At 39.0% G+C, this 23,648-nt stretch overlaps 1 protein-coding gene across 1 annotated transcript in view; it reads right to left on the bottom strand.

The window, feature by feature from the left end:
* Nucleotides 1–8,497: 8,497 nt before the first annotated feature.
* The window catches only part of LOC308495662 (uncharacterized protein), a 35,336-nt gene continuing 20,185 nt past the window's right edge, over nucleotides 8,498–23,648 (bottom strand). Inside the window, exons 7-10 of the mRNA XM_081080635.1 lie at nucleotides 18,071–18,121; nucleotides 15,408–15,441; nucleotides 13,909–13,981; nucleotides 8,498–9,143 (exon numbers count right to left, since the gene is read on the bottom strand). Coding sequence (XP_080936761.1) covers nucleotides 8,976–9,143; nucleotides 13,909–13,981; nucleotides 15,408–15,441; nucleotides 18,071–18,121 — 326 coding nt within the window. The 3' untranslated portion in view covers nucleotides 8,498–8,975. The remainder of the gene's footprint in view (nucleotides 9,144–13,908; nucleotides 13,982–15,407; nucleotides 15,442–18,070; nucleotides 18,122–23,648) is intronic.

The following is a 23,648-nucleotide window of genomic DNA, read 5'->3' as shown; positions in this document are numbered from 1 at the left end:
AAAAAAAGAAATGGAAAAAACACTCCCTCCTAAAAAGTACCATACCAACATACAAAGTGTAAAAAAATAAAACTATATGTCTTATGCTATCTAGTTTTAAAACTGAAAGCTACCAGGAAGATTTCATGATTGTTACAATGAGTACCTAAATCCATTAAAGATTCCATTTAGGCACGAGTATGATAAAAGTCATGCTGGTATAACGTAAAAGTCACATTAAAATTCCTTACCCTTAACCAAATTGCATATCTCCGTCACTGTGGGAAAACTCCCTATAGAATTTTACTATCACTATACATATCCTAGCCTCTTCTTTCTCAGCTCCCATCTTGGATACTTACTAAAGTTAAAAGAACAACAACAAAACAATGAAGCGTCAAATGGTCATATGTTATAAAATGGTTCACCCTGACCTATTTTCCGTAAAAAACATAAAACAATGATAGGTGGACCGCTACTATTTTTACAACTCAGTGCTACACAAAACTCAATTAAGAGCACAACAGTTAATTTCACACAGGAGCCTTTTACCTTGGTATCAACGTTGAAGAGTCCATCATCTGAAGTAGACAATGAATCATCACTGCCAGGACTCCAGGAAAGTCTTCAGGGAAAAGATACACAACAAAAACAAGTGAATTCATTTCTTTACAAAAGCAGCAACAAAAACAACAAAAGGAGTAAAATTCAGCTATCTGCATATGAAATGAAGTTTCTTGATGTGAATAAAATTTAGATGATGTTCTAGAAAAGCGATCAGTTATCTATTTATCTATCTATTTATTAGTTATCTATCTATTATCTATCAGTTATCTATTTCTGCCTCCACCACTCCCAACTCATGCAATATTTAATGAAGATACACTCTAAGTTTCCATAACAAAGAATGACAGCCAACATGTTGGCAACACCTGAGAGTACCTTGTTTTCACCAAAAGTCCCCAGGGCTGAATTGAAAATGCAATTAATAGCTGACAAGAGGAACCTGAACTGGGACAAAAGCAATGAGCTAAATCAAGGTAGAACGAAACACTGACCCTTCTCCATGGTCTGTCCCTGGTTCAAAGATCAATCTGTGTGGGTCAAAAATGGCAGTCTTCCTTCTTTAAGGTAGAAAGCAGTTATTAAATTGACCCCATTCCTTCCTTTCACCCTGAAACACTACAGTGAGGTCCCTGAAATGTGTGAAATGTTTGCAAGTTACACGTACAAAAGTCAAAGAACAAATATGTATGATGTTAGCCTCCCCACTCCACGATCACTTGTCCACACAGCTTCCTGGCAATCTCCAACCTTCAAAACTTCAGCCTAAGAAGGCATAGACTCCTGAAACAAGGTTGGGCTCAAATGACCGTCAGTAGGACTTCTCTATTTCCCCGTTCCTGGAAAATAAGCTCAATGGGGCCTCAGTCATCCACTCCCAACACAGGCATGTTACCACCTACCCAACTCCATTACTGTTTTCACAATCAGTCCTCCCTCTGCCCAACCCTCCATCTCCATGGGAAGGACATCAGCCCGTTGGGAAAAGAGGTGGAGGTGACGAGACACCTGCCGTGGGCCATAGATCTATGTAGTTCAGCAATCTCCAGTGCCTTTGGACTCGAGGGGACCCCCTCTGTAATTTCGGGTGCAGGTGGATGATACCACATTCCTACTTGCTATAAAGAGAATGTTTCCAGAGGCTCAAAGGTTTAATATGTTTTCATACAGCCTTAAGTTTTGCTGGTTCCTCCAATTCAACAAACGAAAAAGCAGCAACCTGTTCAGATGCCGTTGAACCACTTACTTTAATCTGCTTCTTTAGACAACTACCAACAGCTGGTGTCCTTCTTGCTTGTAATTTCTCTTTACCTTGTCATACCCTACTATTCTGATCTCTTTTCCCTTATCTGATCTCTGATCTCTATTCTAAAAGCCTTATTCCTATGACAACCCAGTGTCGGTCCTATTGAGACTTGGATTCCCCTGCTAATTCCATTCTTATCCTCTTCCACTGCATTCACTAGACCTCGCCATAATTAAAACACTCACCCAAAGAATGATAAAGAAGGAAGTGTGCTGGGCTTAGAAACCTACAGTTAATCTCATTTCATCACTCACTATACTCAAATAAGTCACTTTAATGTCTTGGAGCTAAACTCCTCATGTGATCAACTACTTGACCAAAACAGTAATGGCAGCATGAAGTACTAGGGGGTGTTTTGAATAATTAATTGCTAACATTCCTTCAACACCTGGAATTCTATGTACTCTTGATTCTGTCAAGAAAAATGGAGAATACTTAGGTGGCAGAAGTGGAAAAAAATAACACAACAACAGCAACAATAATACCCCGAGAATGCAGAGAAAAAGGGGAAAAAAATCAAGAAAACTCATGGAAGAAGGAAGAAAGACTCTGGAAAAAGAGAAAAAACTTCCTAGAACAAGGGAAAGGTATTAGCCAGAAGGGAAACACAGGCTGGGAAGTCAGTCAGTAGAGGAATCAATTACAAATATCATCTCAATTTGTGCTGCATTAACACAACATGGTCTATACATAGATGTTCTTCACTTACAGAACAACGATTCAACCCCAAGAAGTGTACGTGGCATTATACTTGAAAACATTTATCTGATTAGGTCTTGCTTATATACAACCTGTGGTTCTGTGGCCACAGCGAACTGAGATCTGCCCTAAACACTGATGGTGAAAACAAGGTTCTCGTGACTGCCGCTACTGTCAAGTAAACTACATTCAGACAAGAGCTTGGGCTAACTGGGCTTGTAGGAAACTTCTAAATCAGCGTTAACACATCACTAAACGGGACTCTCTGAGGCCACCTGACTTGCACCTGAATCTTGAATCCAGACCTGTCCAGGCACTTCTCAGTACAGGCCGAGGGACAAGAGAATGGACTTGGGAAGCCAAGCAGGCTGAAGGTCACATCACATGTCAGCCTCTTGGTAACAATGGAACCAGGGGTCAGTTATTCCACCTCCCAAAACCACACTCGTCTAATGAATAAAAACTAGGCCAAACAGTACAGCTACTTTGTGAATCTACTGTGCCGACGACCTGGGATTACCAATGTTAGGCACATAGTATAGGGTCTAGGCCAGAGCAGAACACTCATTAAAGCTTACTGGCTTCTCTCCGCAGTCTCTCAGTTAACATGCAATTTTAGAAATCCATAAATTCCTACCTGCTTGCAGGGTCGCATTTAGGACACTCATCCACTGTTAAAGAAAAAATTCACATACATTGTAAACACACAACAGAAAAACACAGAACTTTTTTTTTGACATTTTAATGTTTTATTTAGCAGTACTATAAATGTTATTTCGATATGTAATTAATGTAAAAATTATTGCGATCTTTTACATTATTTTTCATAGTCTTCAAAATCCAGTGTTATTTTACTTACAGTGCACAACTCAGGTCAGACTAACCATATTTCAAGTTCTCAATAGCCTCATACATCTAGTGGCTACTGTATTGGGCAGTGCTGTCTTATACTTTTGCAACTTAGTGCTGTAACATAATTGTTACTTTGTGTGACTATATGTTTATTTTAGTTACAGATTAATTGAATGAACTATAAAATATTTTAAAATGCTGCCTTTTATTTTCTTTCTCTTTAAGGCTCTTCCTTCTTCCATGATTATAGTAGCAGTTTATTGTCCAGTGATAGATGCTGTTTTCATTGTTCTGAAAATGATCAACTATCGACTTCACAGCGCGCTTGATGCGGGAGAAGTTGTAGACAGGAATGCAAGTGAGTTCACAGATCAGCGAGCCAACTATTATGAACTTGTGCCAAAATGTAAGCAGTATATTCTACAAACTTACCCTGGTCACCACAATATACAATGTTGCTGTGAAGTATAATGTTCTTACCTTGCTCTTCACTTCCTTCCTTACAAAGACTAGAGCTCTGGCCCAGGCTTAAGCTGATATCATCAGAAGTCTTAGCAGTGTCTGTATCTCCTACAAAGTTAAAAGAAACATGCGAAGACATTATATTAAAAGTAAAGGATAACAAGGCTAACAAGGATATCAAGGAGTATGCAGAGAAATTGGCCGTTGTAAACACAGAAAGTAATCAGCACTTGTTGCCACTTTCCAAGAGCCGTGGGGCTGGGCTGCGTGACACAAGGATGAACATGGCGTATATGAAGACAGCCATCACCACACTGAATCAGTGATGAGTAATAACCAGCAACATCTCTTCTCTCTCCATTGGGATACATTCTCCAAGTCAGATTCCATGGAAATCAGAAGATGGAGAGCAACATGAAAAACTAAAAAGCAAAAGGTGTAAAAACTTGCCAAACGTTTCAGAGGAATAAGCAACATAAACTGGGACATGTTTATGTAAGAGTGACTCAGTAAACCACACTGAGTCACTGGTATAGAGTTCAGTTGAACACAGACTTTCAAAGCGTCAGATTCAAGTGATGTAAAAATGTTTCTTTGGGACAACCCCTGAAGATTATAGTAGAGTGAATGTTACTGATACAACTGGTGGGCAATTAATACATGAAGAACTTTTACTTCCTCTGCTGTATGTCTCTGTGTGTTTGTGTGTGTCTGTGTGTACACACATATATATATTAATATATATTCATACACATACACATATGCACAGATATATATATATATATACATATATATATACATATATACGTATGTACCTATATATGTGTGTATGTATGCATATATACTCCCCAGTGTACGCTAAATACTAGTCTAAATGGAATCACACTTTCTCCTTATTCCCTTTCTTATTTCCTTATGTTACTCTGCTTGTGGAAGAATGCCAATGTCCTGCTAAAAGTTGTTCTATTTGGCTGTAAGTTGTGTAAACAGAGTAAACATAAAGCAGATTTTGCTACAAAATGACTGTAGGAAATTCAGAACTACGATCAACCTACACAGAGATAGGCTGTGTTTTTTATTTCCTTCTTTGCTTTCTCTGTTTCCTGGTGGCTGTGATTCACACCAGTCATGGAGGGAAGAATTATGTAAGAGGAACACACCTCCAATCTGCGTCTTTCGTTTGTCTATAACGGCCATCTGTCCAAACTCTGTGGATGCTGACAGAGGTTTTCTCATTGAGTGTGTGGCAAATGGCCCTTTATCACCAAATTTCGAATCCCCGGATCTTGGACAAGTTCCATGATTGGAAATCAAAGAAGTAGCATTCCAGCTGGAAGAATCTGAAAATAAAATTTTCGTTTTTGAGGAGATAAAAGTAACACAAAGCTGACCGTCTTGTAAAACGTCCTTCTTCAGAGAAGCAGTCCCACGTCCTCCTTTCTCCCACACACTCTGTTCCTTCAGAGTACATTTTTTTTCAGGTGTCCTATACTTGCCATTCACGTAAGTTAAGTTGAATTAACTATTGTCACTCAGCAATTTCTGTTATATAATGTGGTCCCAATTGAAGCTTTTCTTCTTAATAGTTAAAATGGTGTGGGTGTGAATTTTTTTGTCATTATCAAAAGTTATGTCTAACCGCTTAAGTTTAAATATGTGTGACAAACATGGGTTTAAAACCACTTTCAATGAATCGTACTATTTCAAATAAGAAACTACTTATTACAAGAAAATGGTCTTTTCTAAATGCTCCAATATCTTCAGAATTCATTTTTTAAGCCTTAGATAATTGAAATTCAAATGACAAATGACAGGCTTGGGTGACCTTATTGTATTCATGTAAAAATACGATCAGGGCCAGACCGGTGGCTCAAGTGGTTAGAGCTTCATGCTCCTAACTCCGAAGGCTGCCGGTTCGATTCCCACATAAGCCAGTGGGCTCTCAACCACAAGGTTGTCAGTTCAGTTCCTCGAGTCCCGCAGGGGATGGTGGGCTACGCCCCCTGCAACTACTAATGGCAACTGGACCTGGAGCTGAGCTGCACCCTCCACAACTAAGACTGAAAGGACAAGTTCAAGCTGAATGGCACCCTCCACAACTAAGATTGAAAGGACAACAACTTGACTTGGAAAAAAGTCCTGGAAATACACACTGTTCACCAATAAAGTCCTATTGCCCTTACCCAATAAAAAAAAAAAATATATATATATATATATATATATCTATATAGATATATACATATCTATCTATCTATCTATCTATCTATCTATCTATCTATCTATCTATCTATCTATATCTATCTATCTATCTATCTATCTATCTATCTATCTATCTATATATATAAATAAATAAATAAAATAATACGATCAAACTAGGTATACATTAGCTCCAAAGAGTACAGGGCACCATGAGACAGAAAACAAATACATAACAAAACATTTTCCTTTTGCTTTTTAAACAAAATCTCAGCTTAAATCTACGAGACAAGTGAAAGAAAACCACAATTGTAGAAGTGAAGCTTTAAAGCCTCTTTTATCACTTCATATCCAGGAAGCCCGTACATCATTTAAAACGGTGGTTTCTAATCTCCTGTGAGAATCCGTGAACTCCCAAGGTCTGTCAGTCGAGGGGCCCGAAAAGATCAAAACTAAAAAATTAAATTGGTATTACAAAGTGTACCTGGTCTGAAGGGTTGCACATCGTCCATTCCTACAGCTTTGTTAGGAACAGGATCTTCCACTTCAATTCTCGCCTGAAGGGGTTAGGAACAAGATGATTAGTAACTAATGGACACTTCATGCAATCTCTAGTTAACAATTCAGGATTAGAATATTAACGTCATTATCTCCAAGAAAAAGACTTTTTGAAAAATAGGTATTTAAGCAAATATTAATTTGGTACAAATGATATTGCAGTTTGTGCAATTTTTTTAAAAAAAAACCTTTAAAACCGCAATTACTTTTGCACCAAACTAAATACCTTCAAAAGTGTACTTCCTACAACTTTGCAATATTTCTAATGATACATTCTTTTTTGTTTGTTTGTTTGTTTAGTGTTAAAACAAGATACTTGCCCGACATGGTAAGAAACCTTGGTGTATGTCCTGTGGAGTCTAAACAGAACATATTAGAACCTACTTCATCTGGGTCAACAAGAGCTTGGAAAAACCAAACTCTTATTTGATAAAAATTTTGATAGGAAAAGTGATTAAACAGAATGACAAAGGGGTAAGAAAAATTTTCTTTAAGTTATATTTAAATAAATAATAGGAAAAATATTATATATAGTTATGCAACTTTTCAAAAAGTTTAATAAGATCCAATCAGGGAAAAATAAGAACATTTATTTATTAACCATCTCAAATGTACCAGGAATCTGCTATGCACATTTTATTTCTTTTCCACACAAACAACAAATATAAAAATGGTTTGATGCTGGTTGACCCTCTTCCTGCTTCCTGACCATTCCAAGACATTAGAATAAAATGATGAACCCACACGATCCATTGCTGTCCCTGCCCAGCAGGTTTTGCTCCTAGATTGTCACATGACTGGCTCCTTCTCATGCTTCACTTGGCAGTATCCCACACAGACATTTTCTTCAGGTCAAAACATTGAGCTCGCACCAACAGAGCCTCAAGTACCGAAACACTACACATCAACAGGGTATCGCCTACCACAGTCTCCTGAAGTTTAGCATCCCCCAGATTAGAAATCCACATGCCCCTTCTAACTTTTCCACTCTGTTCTTGACACTACTGCCATTTGATTGTCCTTCAGGTTTACCAAAAGTGTCCCCACCATTTGGTAAGTCACTACCACCCACTGTGATCATTGATTTTACATTTCTATAGCTCCCTTTACACTTCATAGAGTGTTTTCACATTTGTTACCACATTAGTTCATTTCACACCCTGAAAGGTAGGCATAAGTACCTGTAGGATAAATGAGGTCACTGACATCCGACATGTTAAAAAGAAGTTTCCCCCAGATCCCACAGCTAGTAAGTGACCTATCCAGGGTTCTAGTGTGTTCTTATCTTCAAACACAGTGTCTACACCAGTAGGCTGCAGTTGCCTATATCAGAAGATCACACTCCTCCTGTCTCTTTTCACAGCTGTCATCTCACATTGGCTCATCATTACTTTGTACTTCTATTACTACAAGCATGGTTGCCATCAAGATACTCAATGCATGCTATTTTAACTGAACAGGGCAGTTGTTGTGTATTAAAGCAGCACAAGGCCGATTGTTGTTAGTATAATCCTACATAGTATTACTATTAACAATGCTCTTCCTTCCCTGCAAAAGTTCCTTGCAGATCTATTGGAGAATACAAGTACAATAATACTTGCATGTAGCAGGCATTATATTTTCAAATTCCAACGTATAAAAAACCCTAAATTCCAAATTCTTTCTTTCTGAATCTCATTAGGACATTTACACAACCGTAAACACCACAGAGTCATGCATTTGGGCATACTTCAAGCTGGAATAATTCTTTAGCTTTTAGGTAAACTTAACTTCAGAACCCAACTGATTCCTTATGACTTGGAAGCCTTCTCGTTTTATACTATTCTACACCGACCGCCTTCAGTGAACCTTGCAAGTTAGCCGAGCTGTACTACGCTGTCTCATTATATTCAGCACATATGTATTTTATTAATTATAGGCTAAACCGTAATAAAATAATTTAGGTGGGGAAATGCAGAGGTGAGAAAGTATAGTCAAACCATACCTTTTATGTTTTAACATCACCGAATGGTGACATTTAAAATAATAATGATAAAAATAATAGTAGTGAATGACAGTACCTCAGAATCCCAACATGATTTTTCAGCTTCTTCTTTCAATCTTAATGCCGATATTTTAACTACAAAACGTAGTCACAGAACATTAATGGAAACATATATTTCTATGCATTTTAAATACACATTCAAGTCATGAATATTTCTATAAAAGTAACAGCAGAAAGAATTTCAGGGGGTCGAAGCATTTGCAAGAAGCAGTTGTTAGTAATGGGGATACTTTTGCAAAAAAGTAGGAACAAATGCTTATAAGAAATGAAAATCACAGTTGGATCTACACGTGTTAGATTTGTGTATAGCAGCACTTAAGCTGGAAAGAATTCATAGATAGTCACTAAATTATCACTTGTATTATTTTGGTGTGCTCCATCAACACAAGTCAAGATATCAGTTTTTGTTTGCTCTTGTGGAGCACTTTCAATAATATCCACACCATTTTCTCTTTTTCCAATTGGCAGCTTGATTGCTTCTTTCTATTAAGAAAAAGAAAAGAAAAACCCAACTTCAGAAAACATCATATTCATTTACTCGTTCACTCGCTCACTCAGTCCTTCAGTCAGTAAGACAACAAACCGCTATCATAGCCATCAAATCATAGGCATAGACCCAGGGGAAGCTGGAAATAGAAATGAAAGATTTTGTCCTATATTCTAGTAGGGGTCAATATACTATAATTTGTGAAAACAATCAGAACAGAAAAGTACCGCGCTCCAGTCCTACACCTCAGATCAATAAAGTATAGTACGGGCACAAAAGAAACAACAATCGGTTGTACCAGATGCTGCAATAACAGGGCTGCATCTTGAAAGACATACGAGGTGCGGAGGGAAACCATGAAGGGGAGTCCAGAAAGGGCAGCGGGCGCAAAAGCCTGCGTATGAAACAACATACTGTAAGTGAGGGCAGAAGAAGAATGAGGTAAGCCTGGAACTCTGAGAATGGGATGGAGTGACAACTGCAGAATCAGAACCAAATCAAAGAAGGCACGTGTCATGCTAGCAGATGAATTCTACCCTCACGTCATGGGGAGTCACTCAGTAAACAGAGGTTTCCATCATCACAATTCTAGTTTACAACAGCCACTCGGGCACCATTTATGATATTGAGGAGTTCCATTTCTTTCTAGGAGCCTATCCATCAGCCTGTCTTGCTTCACAACATAGCCCCTCGCAGCTGCCTAGAAACTCACAAACGCAGCTACCAACAACAGGTCACTCTGTAGCTTCCCCTAGGTGACTCCCAATTGGGCACAAACAGCAGCTGACCTGGGCCTGCCAGACAGCCCCTCACAAGAGCCCCAAATCCAACACACCTTGGGACCAGCTTCAAGTGACACCAGAACATCACCAAATTAGCTTCACAAATGACCATGCCAAGCCATGGACTGAGCAGACACCGGAGCCCTGCTACAGCCGATCTCACTCTGCGAGGTCAGCCCACACACAGGGGTTCATCTACTGCAGTCACAGCCAGTCGTCCTGAGGGTCAATTTCACACTCAGATGTGCCAACAGCAATAAGGCTCAAGTACAACAGGAGGGCACACACCACCCACACGAGCTTCTGTAACACCTGGCTCAGGTAACCGGGGTCTGTACCACTGGGCCACACACAACACCTGGTCTATAAGGCAATACTGTCAAGATGAGGAGAATTAGCAGATCTACAGAATACACAGAAACAAACACGATAGGAAGGGAAAAAAGACGAGAGAAAAAAACATTTCTCTAATGAAAGACCAGGAAAAAAAAACTAGAGAAAGAACTAAACCCAATGGACACAAGTTATCTACCAGTCACACAGTTCAAAATACTACTTCTAAGGACGCCCAATGAACTTTGGGGAAAAGTAGATAAACGTTGTAACACCTCAACAGAGACAGCAAACAAAAAAAATGGACATGGAAATCATTAACGAAAGTCAACTATGAAAAATACAACATCTGAAATGAGTAATTAATAGATGGAATCAGCACCAGATTTGGTTGAGGCAGACGTTCAAATCAGTGATTTGGAAGACAAGGGAGCAGAAAACACACAATCAGAGCAGAAGAAAAAAATATGAAAAATGATTATGAGTCAAAAAAAATGAGAGAGAGAAGGCTTTAAGGGACTTCTGGGACAAGATAAAGTGTAACAGCACTCGTAAGGCTATCAAAAGGAGAAGAGAGATACAGAAAGGAATTGAAAACCTATTTGAATAAATAATGATGGAAATCTTCCCTAACCTGTTGAAGGAAACGCAAGAGTAGGAAACACACAGAGTTCCAAACAAAATAAAGCAAACCGGCCCAGACCAAGACATACCAGAATTAAAACACCAAAGGGTAAAGACACAGAGAGAATAGTAAAACCAGCAAGAGAAAAGCAGTTAGGTACATACAAGGGAGCTCGCATAAGACTGTCAGGTGATCTCTCAAAAGTAAATCTGAAGGACAGAGGAATGGGCAAGAAATATAGAAATGTGATGAAACACAATAATTTACAACCAAGTGCACTGTATCCAGCAAGGCTCTCATTTAGAATGAAACGAGAGGAAAAGAGCTTACCAGAGAAAAAGGAGGTGATGCAGTTCAGCACCAGGAAACCACTATCACAAGAAATGTAAAACCACGACTAGAAAAAAAAGGAGGATGAGGAGAAGGAGGAGAAAGAACAGGATGGGGAGAAGTGAATAAGAAAATGCCAATAACTACGTGCCTACAAATAATTACTTTAAATGTAAATAGATTAAATGCTCCAGAAAAGACATAAGGTAGCTGAATGGTTAAGAATGCAAGACCCATACACACGACAATCAAACTACAAACTTTCTTCACTGCAAAGGAAACCAACAACAACATGAAGTCATGACCGGATGAATGGAGAAGATATTTGCCAATGATATATTTGATAAAGGGTTGACATCCAAAACATATAAGGAACTCATAAGCCTTAACACCAAAAGACGAACAATGCAATTACAAAATGAGAATAGTACCTGAATAGACTTTTCTCCAAAGAGGTCACACAGATAGCCAAGAGACATACGAAAACATGCTCCGTGTCACTAATCATCAGAGAGATGCAAATTAAAAATACAATGAGCTACCACCTCACAACTGTCAGAATGGCCATCATCCATGAATCAACAAGCAACAAGTGTTGGTGTGGATGTGAAGAAAACGGGAGTCCTCGTGCACTTTTGGTGAGACTGCAAATCCGAGCAGACAATGGAAAACAATATGGAAGTTCCTCAAAAATTTAGAAATAGAACTACCATGTGGCACAGCAGTCCCTCTTCTCGGTTTTCCTCCACAGAAATCCAAAACACTAATTTGAAAACAACATGCATTTCTATGGTCGTTGCCACATTATTTTCTTTTTTTATTGTTTTGCCGCGTTATTTTCAATAGTCCAGATAAGAAAGTAACCAGAGGATCCATCATCTTGGAGAAAGAAGAAGATGGACATATATATAACAAAATGCTACTTTTCAGTAATGAAGAATAAATACTTATCGTTTGTGACAACCTGTGTCGACCTAGACGGTATTATTCTAAGTGAAAAAAGTCAGACAGAGAAAGACAAATACCACATGATTTCACTTATTGGTGACATGCAAAACATTTTAAATGAACAGAGAAAAGGGAAACAAACTCATAGGAGCAGAGAACTAACGGATCGTTGCCCAGTTCAAGGATTGTTACGGGAATGCTTGAAATGGAAACAGGATTAAGAAGTATAAAGTGGCAGATATAAAATAGTCGTGAAGATTTCAAGTACAGCACAAAGAATACAGTAAATAAGATTGTAATAACGAAGTACGGTATCAGGGATACCACACTAATCGGGGTACCAGTTTGCACATTATATAAATGCCTAAACACGATGCTGTACACCTGAGGCTCACATCATATTGAATGTCAACTGTAACAGAAATGAAAAATTTTACATTTAGAAAACAAAACTAAAAACTTTCTGAAACTTGACATTTGACTATATGGTTTTTAAGAATCTCTGCTTTTGACCAGAATAAAGAAAGGATCCTATCTTTTGTAGACATGGCTCCTTTCTTTACTTTGGTCAATGCATCATGGACATGGGCATAGAATCTCATGGACATATTTTTATAGGGAGCAGCCAAGAGCATCATCAGCTTTGGAGCCAAGTGGATTTTGCATCAAACCCTCAAACTTCTCCCTGGCTACTGCAAGTCATGCTGCCTAGACTGTCTTGGTCTCCATTTCCTTATCTCTGAAGATGAAGATTCCCTTCCTTGACAAGACTATTCTGAGGATTAAATCACATCGTGCTGGTTACAGAATAGGTCCGGAACAAGTGTTGATTTGACTATGGAGTATTTCACCATATCAGTTAAAAGAAAATCTGTGTCGCTCTTGCTTATATGGGCCAGGGCCCATGCATCAATAGCACATAATCAAACAGGCCATTAAAACACACACACACAAAAAAAAGAATCTCTGCTTTCCAAATTGGTTATTATTTTGTGCAACACATGTACTCTTCAATCAGATGAAGACATTTAAATATATTCACAATGCAATGATTTAGATCATAGTGCAATCCCTTTGTAATATGGGTTTTGAGATGGAGAACGTGAATTCGAAAGTTTCAAAAGTCTACTATTATTTTAGTCTAAGTGATGAACCTAATATCCTGGAAACTAATATAAAACAATATGGAATGTCCACGGACTGTAAGTGAAAAAGAAAATGGAGAAAACACTCCCTCCTAACAAGTATACCATACCAACATACAAAGTGTAAAAAATAAAACTATATGTCTTATGCTATATAGTTTTAAAACTGAAAGCTACCAGGAAGATTTCATGACTGTTACAATGAGCACCGGAATCCATTAAAGATTTCATTTAGGCACGAGTATGATAAAAGTCATGCTGGTATAACGTAAAAGTCACATTAAAATTCCTTACCCTTAACCAAATTGCATATCTCCGTCACTGTGGGAAAACTCCCTATAGAATTTTACTATTACTATACATTTCCCAGCCCCTTCTTTTTCTCAGCTCCCCTCTTCGATACTTACTAAAGTTAAAAGAACAACAACAAAACAATGAAGCGTCAAATGGTCATATGTTATAAAATGTTTCATGCTGACCAATTTTCCATAACAAACATTAAAAAATGATAGGTGGAGCACTACCAAATTTTACAACTTGGTGCTACACAAAACTAAATTAAGAGCACAACAGTTAATTTCACACAGGAACCTTTTACCTTGGTACCAACATCGAAGAGTCCATCGTCTGACGAAGACCATGAATCATCACTGCCATGTTTCCAGGAAAGACTTCCGGGGAAAGATACACAACAGACACAAGTGAGTTCATTTCTTTACAAAGGCAGCAACAACAACAACAAAAGGAGTACAATTCAGCTATCTGCATATGAAATGAAGTTTCTTGATACGATTAAAATTTAGATGATGTTCTAGAAAAGCTATCAGTTATCTATTTATCTATCTATTTATCAGTTATCTATCTATTTATTATCTATCAGTTATCTATTTCTGCCTCCACCACTCCTAACTCATGCAATATTTAATGAAGATACACTCTAAATTTCCATAACAAAGAATGACAGCCAACATGTTGGCAACACCTGAGAGTACCTTGTTTTCACCAAAAGTCCCCAGGGCTGAATTGAAAACGCAATTAATAGCTGACAAGAGGAACCTGAACTGGGACAAAAGCAATGAGCTAAATCGAGGTAGAACGATACACTGACCCTTCTCGATGGTCTGTCCCTGGTTCAAAGATTAATCTGTGTGGGTCAAAAACGGCAGTCTTGCATCTTTAACGTAGAAAGCAGTTATTAAATTGACCCCATTCCTTCCTTTCACCCTGAAACACTACAGTGAGGTCCCTGAAATGTGTGAAATGTTTGCAAGTTACACGTATAAAAGTCAAAGAACAAATATGTATGTTGTTAGCCTCCCCACTCTCCGATCACTTGTCCGCACAGCTTCCTGGCAATCTCCAACCTTGAAAACTTCAGCCCACGAAGGCATAGACTCCTGAAACAAGGTTGGGCTCAAATGACCCACAGTAGGACTTCTCTATTTCCCTGTTCCTGGAAAATAAGCTCAATGGGGCCTCAGTCATCCACTCCCAACACAGGCATGTTACCACCTACCCAACTCCATTACTGTTTTCACAATCAGTCCTCCCACTGCCCAACCCTCCATCTCCATGGGAAGGACATCAGCTCATTGGGAAAAGAGGTGGAGGTGACGAGACACCTGCCGTGGGCCATAGATCTATGTAGTTCAGCAATCTCCAGTGCCTTTGGACTCGAGGGGACCCCCTCTGTAATTTCGGGTGCAGGTGGATGATACCACATTCCTACTTGCTATTAAGAGAATGTTTCCAGAGTCTCAAAGGTTTAATATGTTTTCATACAACCTTAAATTTTGCTGGTTCCTCCAATTCAACAACGGAAAAGCAGCAACCTGTTCAGATACCCTTGAACCCCTTGGTAACAATGGAACCAGGGGTCAGTTAATCCACCTTCCGGAACCACACTCGTCTAATGAATAAAAACTAGGCCTAACAGCAAAGCTACTTTGTGAATCTACTGTGCCGACAACCTGGGATTACCAATGTTAGGCACATAGTATAGGGTCTAGGCCAGAGCAGAACACTCATTAAAGCTTACTGGCTTCTCTCGGCAGTCTCTCAGTTAACATGCAATTTTAGAAATCCATAAAATCCTACCTGCTTGCAGGGTCGCATTTAGAACATTCATCCACTGTTAAAGAAAAAATTTACATTCATTGTAAATACACAACAGAAAAACACAGAACTTTAAAATTATCAGACTGAACTTATGAAAAAATATTTTTGGGACAACCCCTGAAGACTACAGTAGAATGAATGTTAATGATACTATTGGTGGGAAATTAATACGTGCAGAACTTTTACTTCCACTCCTATTTATATGTGTGTACATATATTTATATTTATATATTCATACATATATACGTACACATATATGTACATGCATGTACTTATGCATGTTTGTATGTATTATACATTTATATCTAATGAAAGAAAAATAAGCGGGATGTGCAATCATTTGATAGCTACAAGTCAAGTGCTACTTACAATGATTGTAATCCTCCCAAACCCATTGCAGTCAACGAAACGGTATCAGCAGTAAAATGAGTATCATAAACTAACACGGTCCAATTTAAATAGCATGATTTTTCTGTACTTCTGTCATGAAGAGCAGTTAGAAGAGAGTCCACTTGTTTTGCTCTTACACAGTACCGCTGTGCCGCTCTTCTGTCAAGGGTGTTCAGTTTAGGATGAAACATCCTGTCATCAGCAGCTTAGTCAAGAAGCAGTCTACTTTGCAGCACGGCAAAACACAGGAAATAGACTCTTTCTGGCCCTCTCTCCAGTGCAGGGTAAGTATGAAAGACTTTGCGATTCCAGTTTTATCTAGTCTAACCCCTGAGACTGTTTCCCTCCATTGCTGGAGAGTCTATCCGGCTCACCTCATAGAGCAGGAAGGTCCAAAGGGTTATTGCTGTACAGCAGCGAGTGATGCCATTTTTCTCATCCCTCCCCATAGTGGCAAATGTGTATAGAAATCATGGTTTTTTTACCTTGTAAGTCATATATCATCAAATCCTAAGCCGATGAATAACAGCAAACAAACAAACACCCCCCCCCCAAAAAAAGACAAAGTGGTTATCTTGAATAACAACCTTCAATGACCCTGGAGTTTTAAGTTTTTAAACATTCAAAAAGATGGCCACTGTATGATTCCAACTATATGATATTCAGAAAAAAACAAAACTATAGAAGCAGTAAAAAGACGAGTGGTTTCCAGAGGTTAGGGAGAAGGGAGGACTGAGGAAACGCCACAGAGGGTATCTAGTAGTGAATCTATTCTGTGTGATACTGGAAGGGTGGAGACCTGTCATTATACGTTTGTCAAACCCCACAGATTGTACAACAGCAAGAGTGAGCTCTAACGTAAAGTGTGGGCTGTGAGTGGTCATGCTGAGTCAGTGCAGTTCATAGATCGTCGTGAATGTACCACCCGGGTGCAGGTGTCAACAGCGAGGGAGGCTCTGTGTGGACGGGGATGTGGGTTTTGAGGGAACTTTCTCTACTCTCTACTCAATTTTGCACTGAACCTAAACCTGCTCTAAAAACGAAGGCTTACTAATAAAAAAAAAAAAATTTCCACTGAAACTGCTATTACCAGATATGAACACATTAATGCTATTTTCAAAATACAGTCACTTTGAAAATGAATATCAAGGTCCAGTATCAGAATATGATTATTCACCCAACCGAATGAAGCATATGAAAAGCCATAAACAAAGCAAGTCATTTTTGGAATACTTACACAAGAAAATCACTGATAAACGTGACTGAACATCTCGCTTTAGCATGCTGAATAGGGATGCCAAGTGAATCAAAATGGAATCGTCCCTGTACTTACAGGACAACTTTGATTCTCATTGTAAATCAGAAATCATTGTGCTGATTTTATTCAAAAGCTATATTGAAACATTAATCACACAAAAAGATTGGAGTTGCCATGGTTATTGCCATAGTAATGTATGTGCAATACCTGTGAAATACTCACGAAAAGGCAAAACAGTAACCAGCACTGCAATGTTTAATGGATGATACAACTGAAACCAATACCAAGGCACGTCACCATTTTCCTTGCTATTAAAATAAAATTTTAAGCTACACTAAAAATTAAGTCAGGCCTATAACTGCTGTGCCGAAAAGACTTCATACAGCAGGCCTGACTGCTATCCTTTGAAAGTCCTGCTTGAATGGCTGGCCCTTGGCTGGTATCTGGAAACCTGCATATGGTGAGGGTTCCCACCATTCCCTAACTAAGTGTGGCTCACCGTGCCTGAACTGCTTGTACAAACAAGGTGGTTCATGCTGGACACTCACTTTCCTTCTGGGAATCAGGAATGTTAGTACCAGCTAGGGGGACGCTGCCTATGTGACTGGCGTGCTATGAAAGCACTCCATGAAGGCACTGAGTCTAATGAGACTCCGGTACCAATAGACAGCATTTCACATGTGGTGCCAGAATTTAATAGTGGGGTATTAAGCACATCCTGCTAACTCCACAGGACATGCGTCTTGGAAACTTGCGCCTGGTTCCCTCCTGTCACAGACACTGCCACACACACCTTTTCTCTTTGCTGATTTTGCTCTCACTGTAACAAATCACAGGCATTAGTACAGCTATAAGCTGAGTCTTGTAAAGTGCTCTAGTGAATAACCAAACCCAGGGGTGGTGTTAAGAACCTCTAATAAATGGCATTATATGAAATTTTAATTCTGTGGGTTGATGCTTTCTACATGATTCAGAAGGTGATTTTGCAGATTACCTGTCATTAAATTCGTTTTTTTTGATTCTTCTTTTGCAGATTCCTGTAGAGCTAGATATATTTGAATAAAGGCATAAAGAGGATAAATGAAATGATGTCAGAAAATACTGTAAAACAAGCAACCATCCTATTTTAATCAGAATAAAAAATAAAACATCCTAATGACAACATGTTCTATCAATTCCTATATAGCAAATGAAGAGATCGCACTGTCAATTTTCTACAACTAGGCAAGTTTTATGTTCTTTTTATAATACTTATGAATCAATCAAGTAACTGGGATAATTACAGAAAAACATATAACTATCACTTGTAGTATAATAATGTACACTGATTATAGAGTTCCTTTGCTTTCTAAACTTTTTTATTTCTTATAAAACCAAAAACATAGCTCTCATATGAAAAGGCAGTGGTTAACAGAATATGTGAAAATGAAACAAAAAATTATATCCATGTAGGATGAATTACCCCTGGATATACCAAGAAACTCAACATTCAGAGGAAAAAAAACGTGTCTTCCCTATTGACCTGCTGCATTTCTCTCTCCATCTGATAATGTCCTAGTCACTCTTCTCATGTCCCATTGAAATGCTAGTGCACATTCTGGAAACCTAGGAATCATCTTCGTTTTCTCACTCCCCACTAACTTTTACATTCAATTATCACTAACTTCTATTAACCATAACACTCTCCAGGCTCTGCTTCATTTTTCCACAGCCACTGCCCTAGTCAAACAGGGGCTCTTAGCAGATGGCTTTCACAGGGGGAAAAATGAGACACCACCGACTGTTATTGTTGCTTCCTAAAGGAATAGGATTTATTTTCAGCAAAACAAATGAGAAAGACATAAGCCAGCAAAGACCAACATGTTAAATTGAATAAATTAACCTTCCTGACTTTCTTGTCTTTCAAAATGGATGCGTGAAAACATCACAGTGGACTGATACTAGTCCAAGGAAGTAAAAGCTTCCTTTGTCTGCGACTTATTTTTATGTGCTTTTCTTCAATCTATCCTCTATGTGAGGGGCCAGCAAACTCCAACCTGCCATCAGTTTTTATAAATAAAGCTTTACTGTAGCACGGTCTTGCCTATTCAGTTGGCCCACGACTGTTTTCATACCATGATGGCAGATTTGAGTAGGTATGACAGAGACCACATGGCCTAAAATCAGGCCCTTTACAGATAAGCTTGCTGGTCCCTGCTTATACCACAACCAGAGTGTCCGAATGCCGTCTCATCTTGTTCCTAGTCTGCTCAAAACTCTCCCATGATCCCTGCAGTAACCATTGCTGAGTCCCTGCCCACTTGCCATTTCTTCATCTTCATTCTCACTGGAGAACCACAATGCTGTGTGGATATTTACTGTCCCAATACACAAAGAACATGGCCTCTCTCCAGCTCCACAAAGAAAAATGATTATACTATGCTAATCACAGTGACTGCTGTACCCCTAACTGCTGTGGGAACCAGCATGTGCTGTACCCCAGCCTGGAAATGTTAAGGGATCTACTGGCAGCTTCTCAGTCTTCTTCCTATTTAAAAGAATCACATAGCTGATCATCACTGTTTATCAGGGAAACGGAAATCAAAACCACAGAGAAATACCACCTCATTACTGTCAGATGGCTACCATCAAAATGGCACCAGATAACAAATGTCGGCAAGGAAGTGGAGGAAAGGGAAAACAGACCCTGCACTGTTTTTGGATTTGTAAATTGTTATATTCACTGTGGGAAACAGTATGGAGATTCCTCAAAATATCAGAAATAGAACTGCCATGAGATCTTGCAATTCTACTTCTGGGTATTTGTCCAACGAAAACCAAAACAGTAATTTGAAAAGACACCTGCACCTCTATGTTCACCGCAGCAGTATATATAATAGCCAGGATATGGAAGCAACATAGGCGTCCTTCGATAGATGAATGCATAAAGAGGATTTGATATGTGTGTGTGTGGGGTGTGTGTGTGTGTGTGTGTGTGTATACAGTAATACTATAACTGATATTAGAATAATTAACTCATCCATAATATAACTGATATAATAACTCATCCATAAAAGATGAAATCTTGCCCTTTGTAACAATATGGAAGTTCCTAGAGGTATTATGTAAGTGAAAGAAGACAGAGAAAGACAAATACCTTATGATCTCATTTATATGTGGAACCTAAAAAAACAAAACAAACAAAACAGAAACAGATCCATAGCTACAAAAAAGTAACTTGATTGTTCCCAGATGAAAGGGAGTTGAAGAGATGAACGAAAAAGAAAGTGTATGAGAAGTACAAACTTCCAGTGATGAAATATCTAAGCCACAGGGATGTAGTTAACAGCACAGGGAAAATATCAATAATATTACAGTCACTTTGAAGGGTGATAGATGCTTACTAGACATATTGTGGTGATAACCTCGCAAGGCATATCAATGTCAAATCACTATGCTGTACACCTGAACTGATATAATGTGGTATGCCAACTATATAACACAGAAATGCAGTCCTTCAGCCTTTGGATATTGTCCTGTGAGAATATGATGCTTGGAGCCATTGCTAATTAACCAGCCAGCAAAGAAAATGGAAAACCTACAGAAACGCAGTCCTTCAGCCTTTGGATATTGTCCTGTGAGAATATGATGCTTGGAGCCGTTGCTAATTAACCAGCCAGCAAATGAGACTTAAACGAAACACTGACAACCTCACAACTGAAATAGGGACAACAACAGGCAACTCATGGCATCACAGAACCACCAAAACCATCCTGGTTCCTCCTGTTGTAACCACTGTTAATTAGGTCACCTATTACCTGCAGCTAAAACATTCTAACTGATATATTTCCCAAGGCCTACAGGATAAGAGCAACTCCTTTCTCTAGAACTAAAGACTTTCCTAAGCTTGCCTTACCTAGGTATTCACCACTTTCTCAAACATTCCCACAGCACGCTTTTTATACCATCAAAACTGAACTGCTTGTAAATCCTTCAAAGTTCACTGTGTATCTTAGCCTATGTCTGCAGTTCCTTCTGCCAAATCTATAATCTTGATTATTGTTTCCCCTGCCCAACACGGTCCTTCTGCCTCTTTATCTGGCCAACTCACACTCACACTGCATACTTCCCTTAAATCCTACCCAGATTTTCACAACCGAAATCATCATCATGGACATAAAGTGTCTGGCCCACGAGATCTGACAATTAGGTTCACGAAGTCATCCTAGAAAAAGTGCTGCACACCTCATTGCTGAGTATCACTATGGTCACCTTCGAAGTACACCTCTTGGGAAGCTATGCACCAATGCTAGCACCTAGTCTACTCTGCGAAGCAATTTTGGAACTCTTTATATGGAATGGCCATCAGAGCTGTTGTTGTATTACTCTTGATGTCCTGAATGTCATCAAAATGTCTTTCTTTCAGTATTTCCTTTATCTTCGGGTAAAGAAAGAAGTCATTGGGGGCAGATCAGATAAGTAGGGTGGGTGTATCAATACAGTTATTTGTTTACTGGCTAAAAACTCTCTCACAGACAGTGCCATGGGAGCTGATGTATTGCTGTCATGCAACAGCCATGAATAGTGGGCCAAAGGTTGAGGTTGTTTTCTTCTAACATTTTCATGCAGTCTTTTCAGAACTTCCAAAAACTAAACATGGTTAACTGTTTGTCCAGTTGGTACAAATTTATAATGAGTAATCCCTCTGATGTCAAAACAGTTTAGCAAAATTGTTTTGACTCTTGATTTCGACTGACAGAACTTTTTGGTCTTGGAGAATTGGCTGACTTCCATTGTGTACTTTGATGCTTTGTTTCAGAATCGTATTGGTACACCCACGTTTCATCACCAGTGAAAACACGGCTCAAAACATTGTCTTGCCTCTCCAAAAGGTCTTGGCAGCCTTTGACTCTCCTTTGCTTCTGTTCATCGGTGAGCTCCTTTGGATCTATTTTTGCACACACCTTTCTCATGCCAAGATTGTCAGTTAAAATTTTCCTAACTGTTTCTGTATCGATGTTTACTTGGTCTGCTATGCTTCTCACAGTCAGCCAATGATTTTGACTCACAATTCGATGAATTTTTGCAATGTTTCCTCCGTTCTGGTCGTTACTGGCCACCATGACGTCTCTTCATCAGTGACGCAATCTTTCCCCTCAGAAAAATGTTTAATCTATTTGTACATAGCCGTTTTCCTTGTGACATTATCCCCATGAACCTGGACTAACATGTTCCTGATTTCACTTCCACTCTTGCCAAGTTTAACAAGAAATTTAATGTTTGATCATAGCTCTGATTCAAGCTCAGACAGCCTCGCAATGGCACACAAAAACATGCAACAACAACGAGCAAGACACTCGTGTCAGCTCAGCAAGACACCGCCACACATCAACACGAACACAGCTCTGAGACACTGATATACCAAGGTTATGAAACCTTACTGAGCTGTTTCTACAGTGCTGCCAATGTAAGCGCACGGTGGCAAGTTCTCAAACTTAATTGTCAGATCTGATGCTACAACCCAATAAAAAACAATAATGATAATTATAAGCTCTCAGTGGACTCTGGCACCTAGTAAGCACTGTGTAAAGTATAATAAATAATAAAAATGACAATAATAAGAACACGCTCTTGGAGGTAGGGACTGTGGTTTTAAAATGCTTGTCTTCTGCAACATCAAAATAACACTTAGTGCCTAAAAGACTCCTGATGGTTACATAGCAAACGGCTGCAGAGGCAAATAAATACATGAATGAAAAGATTGGCCTTGAAAATTCTGTTTTAAGAAACCATAGAAATAAGCCAGGGACAGCTCTAAAGTCTTAGGGGCACATTAAAGATCAAATTCCATTTCATCTCTGTGTTTCCTATAACTTGCAAAACCACCGACACAAGTGCTTTGATAGAGGTCTACTAAGTTAAAGGGGTCCTTGGGCATTTCAGATTGCACAATGTGCCACATTCAGTGAGCAGAATAGCGTTTTTGTCATTGTGAAACTTTTCTGTACTTTTATTATAATCTTTTGAGTCCTAAGTTAGGCTATGGGAACATTTATTATGATTATCTTTTGACTAATGGCTACAAAGCATCTTGTTCTAGAGAAATTACACTGTTATGACAACTATCCAACTAACAGAAGAAAACATTTTCTTCTAATGAGGTCAACATGTCTCACTCTGTTTTGACTTATGAGAAAAAAAGGTGATAATAGTGAGACCTTGTTGGCATATCCACATGGAAAATAACCCATGCTTCTCAACAAGGCACAGCTTTACTGACTTGTATCAGTAGATACCTTTTAAAAACAGTCTCACTGCGGAGAACTACCAAAAAATGGCAGCGTGAGGTGAGCCTCTGTAACGTTCCCCTGGAATTTACAACTAATCGGACAACAATAACTCCACAAAGGACTCCCTGCACAGCAGGCAGGCAAGATGAAGAGGCCCACTACTGAATTCACCTCCAGGTGGGCGAATCGCGTGAGCGGGGGAGGAGGGAAGGGAGAAGTGCGGAGAAGGAGCCGCGTGGGAGCAGGTCAAAGACCTAGATCAGTGCTCCGAGCACGCTGCATCCCGGAACTACCGCAGCTGCG

Source organism: Rhinolophus hipposideros, assembly GCF_964194185.1.
Source record: "Rhinolophus hipposideros genome assembly, contig: HAP1_SCAFFOLD_134, whole genome shotgun sequence".
In the NCBI taxonomy this organism is placed as follows: Eukaryota; Metazoa; Chordata; class Mammalia; order Chiroptera; family Rhinolophidae; genus Rhinolophus; species Rhinolophus hipposideros.
Note: the sequence above shows the minus strand (reverse complement) of the source record. Positions and strands in the feature narration are given on the sequence as shown.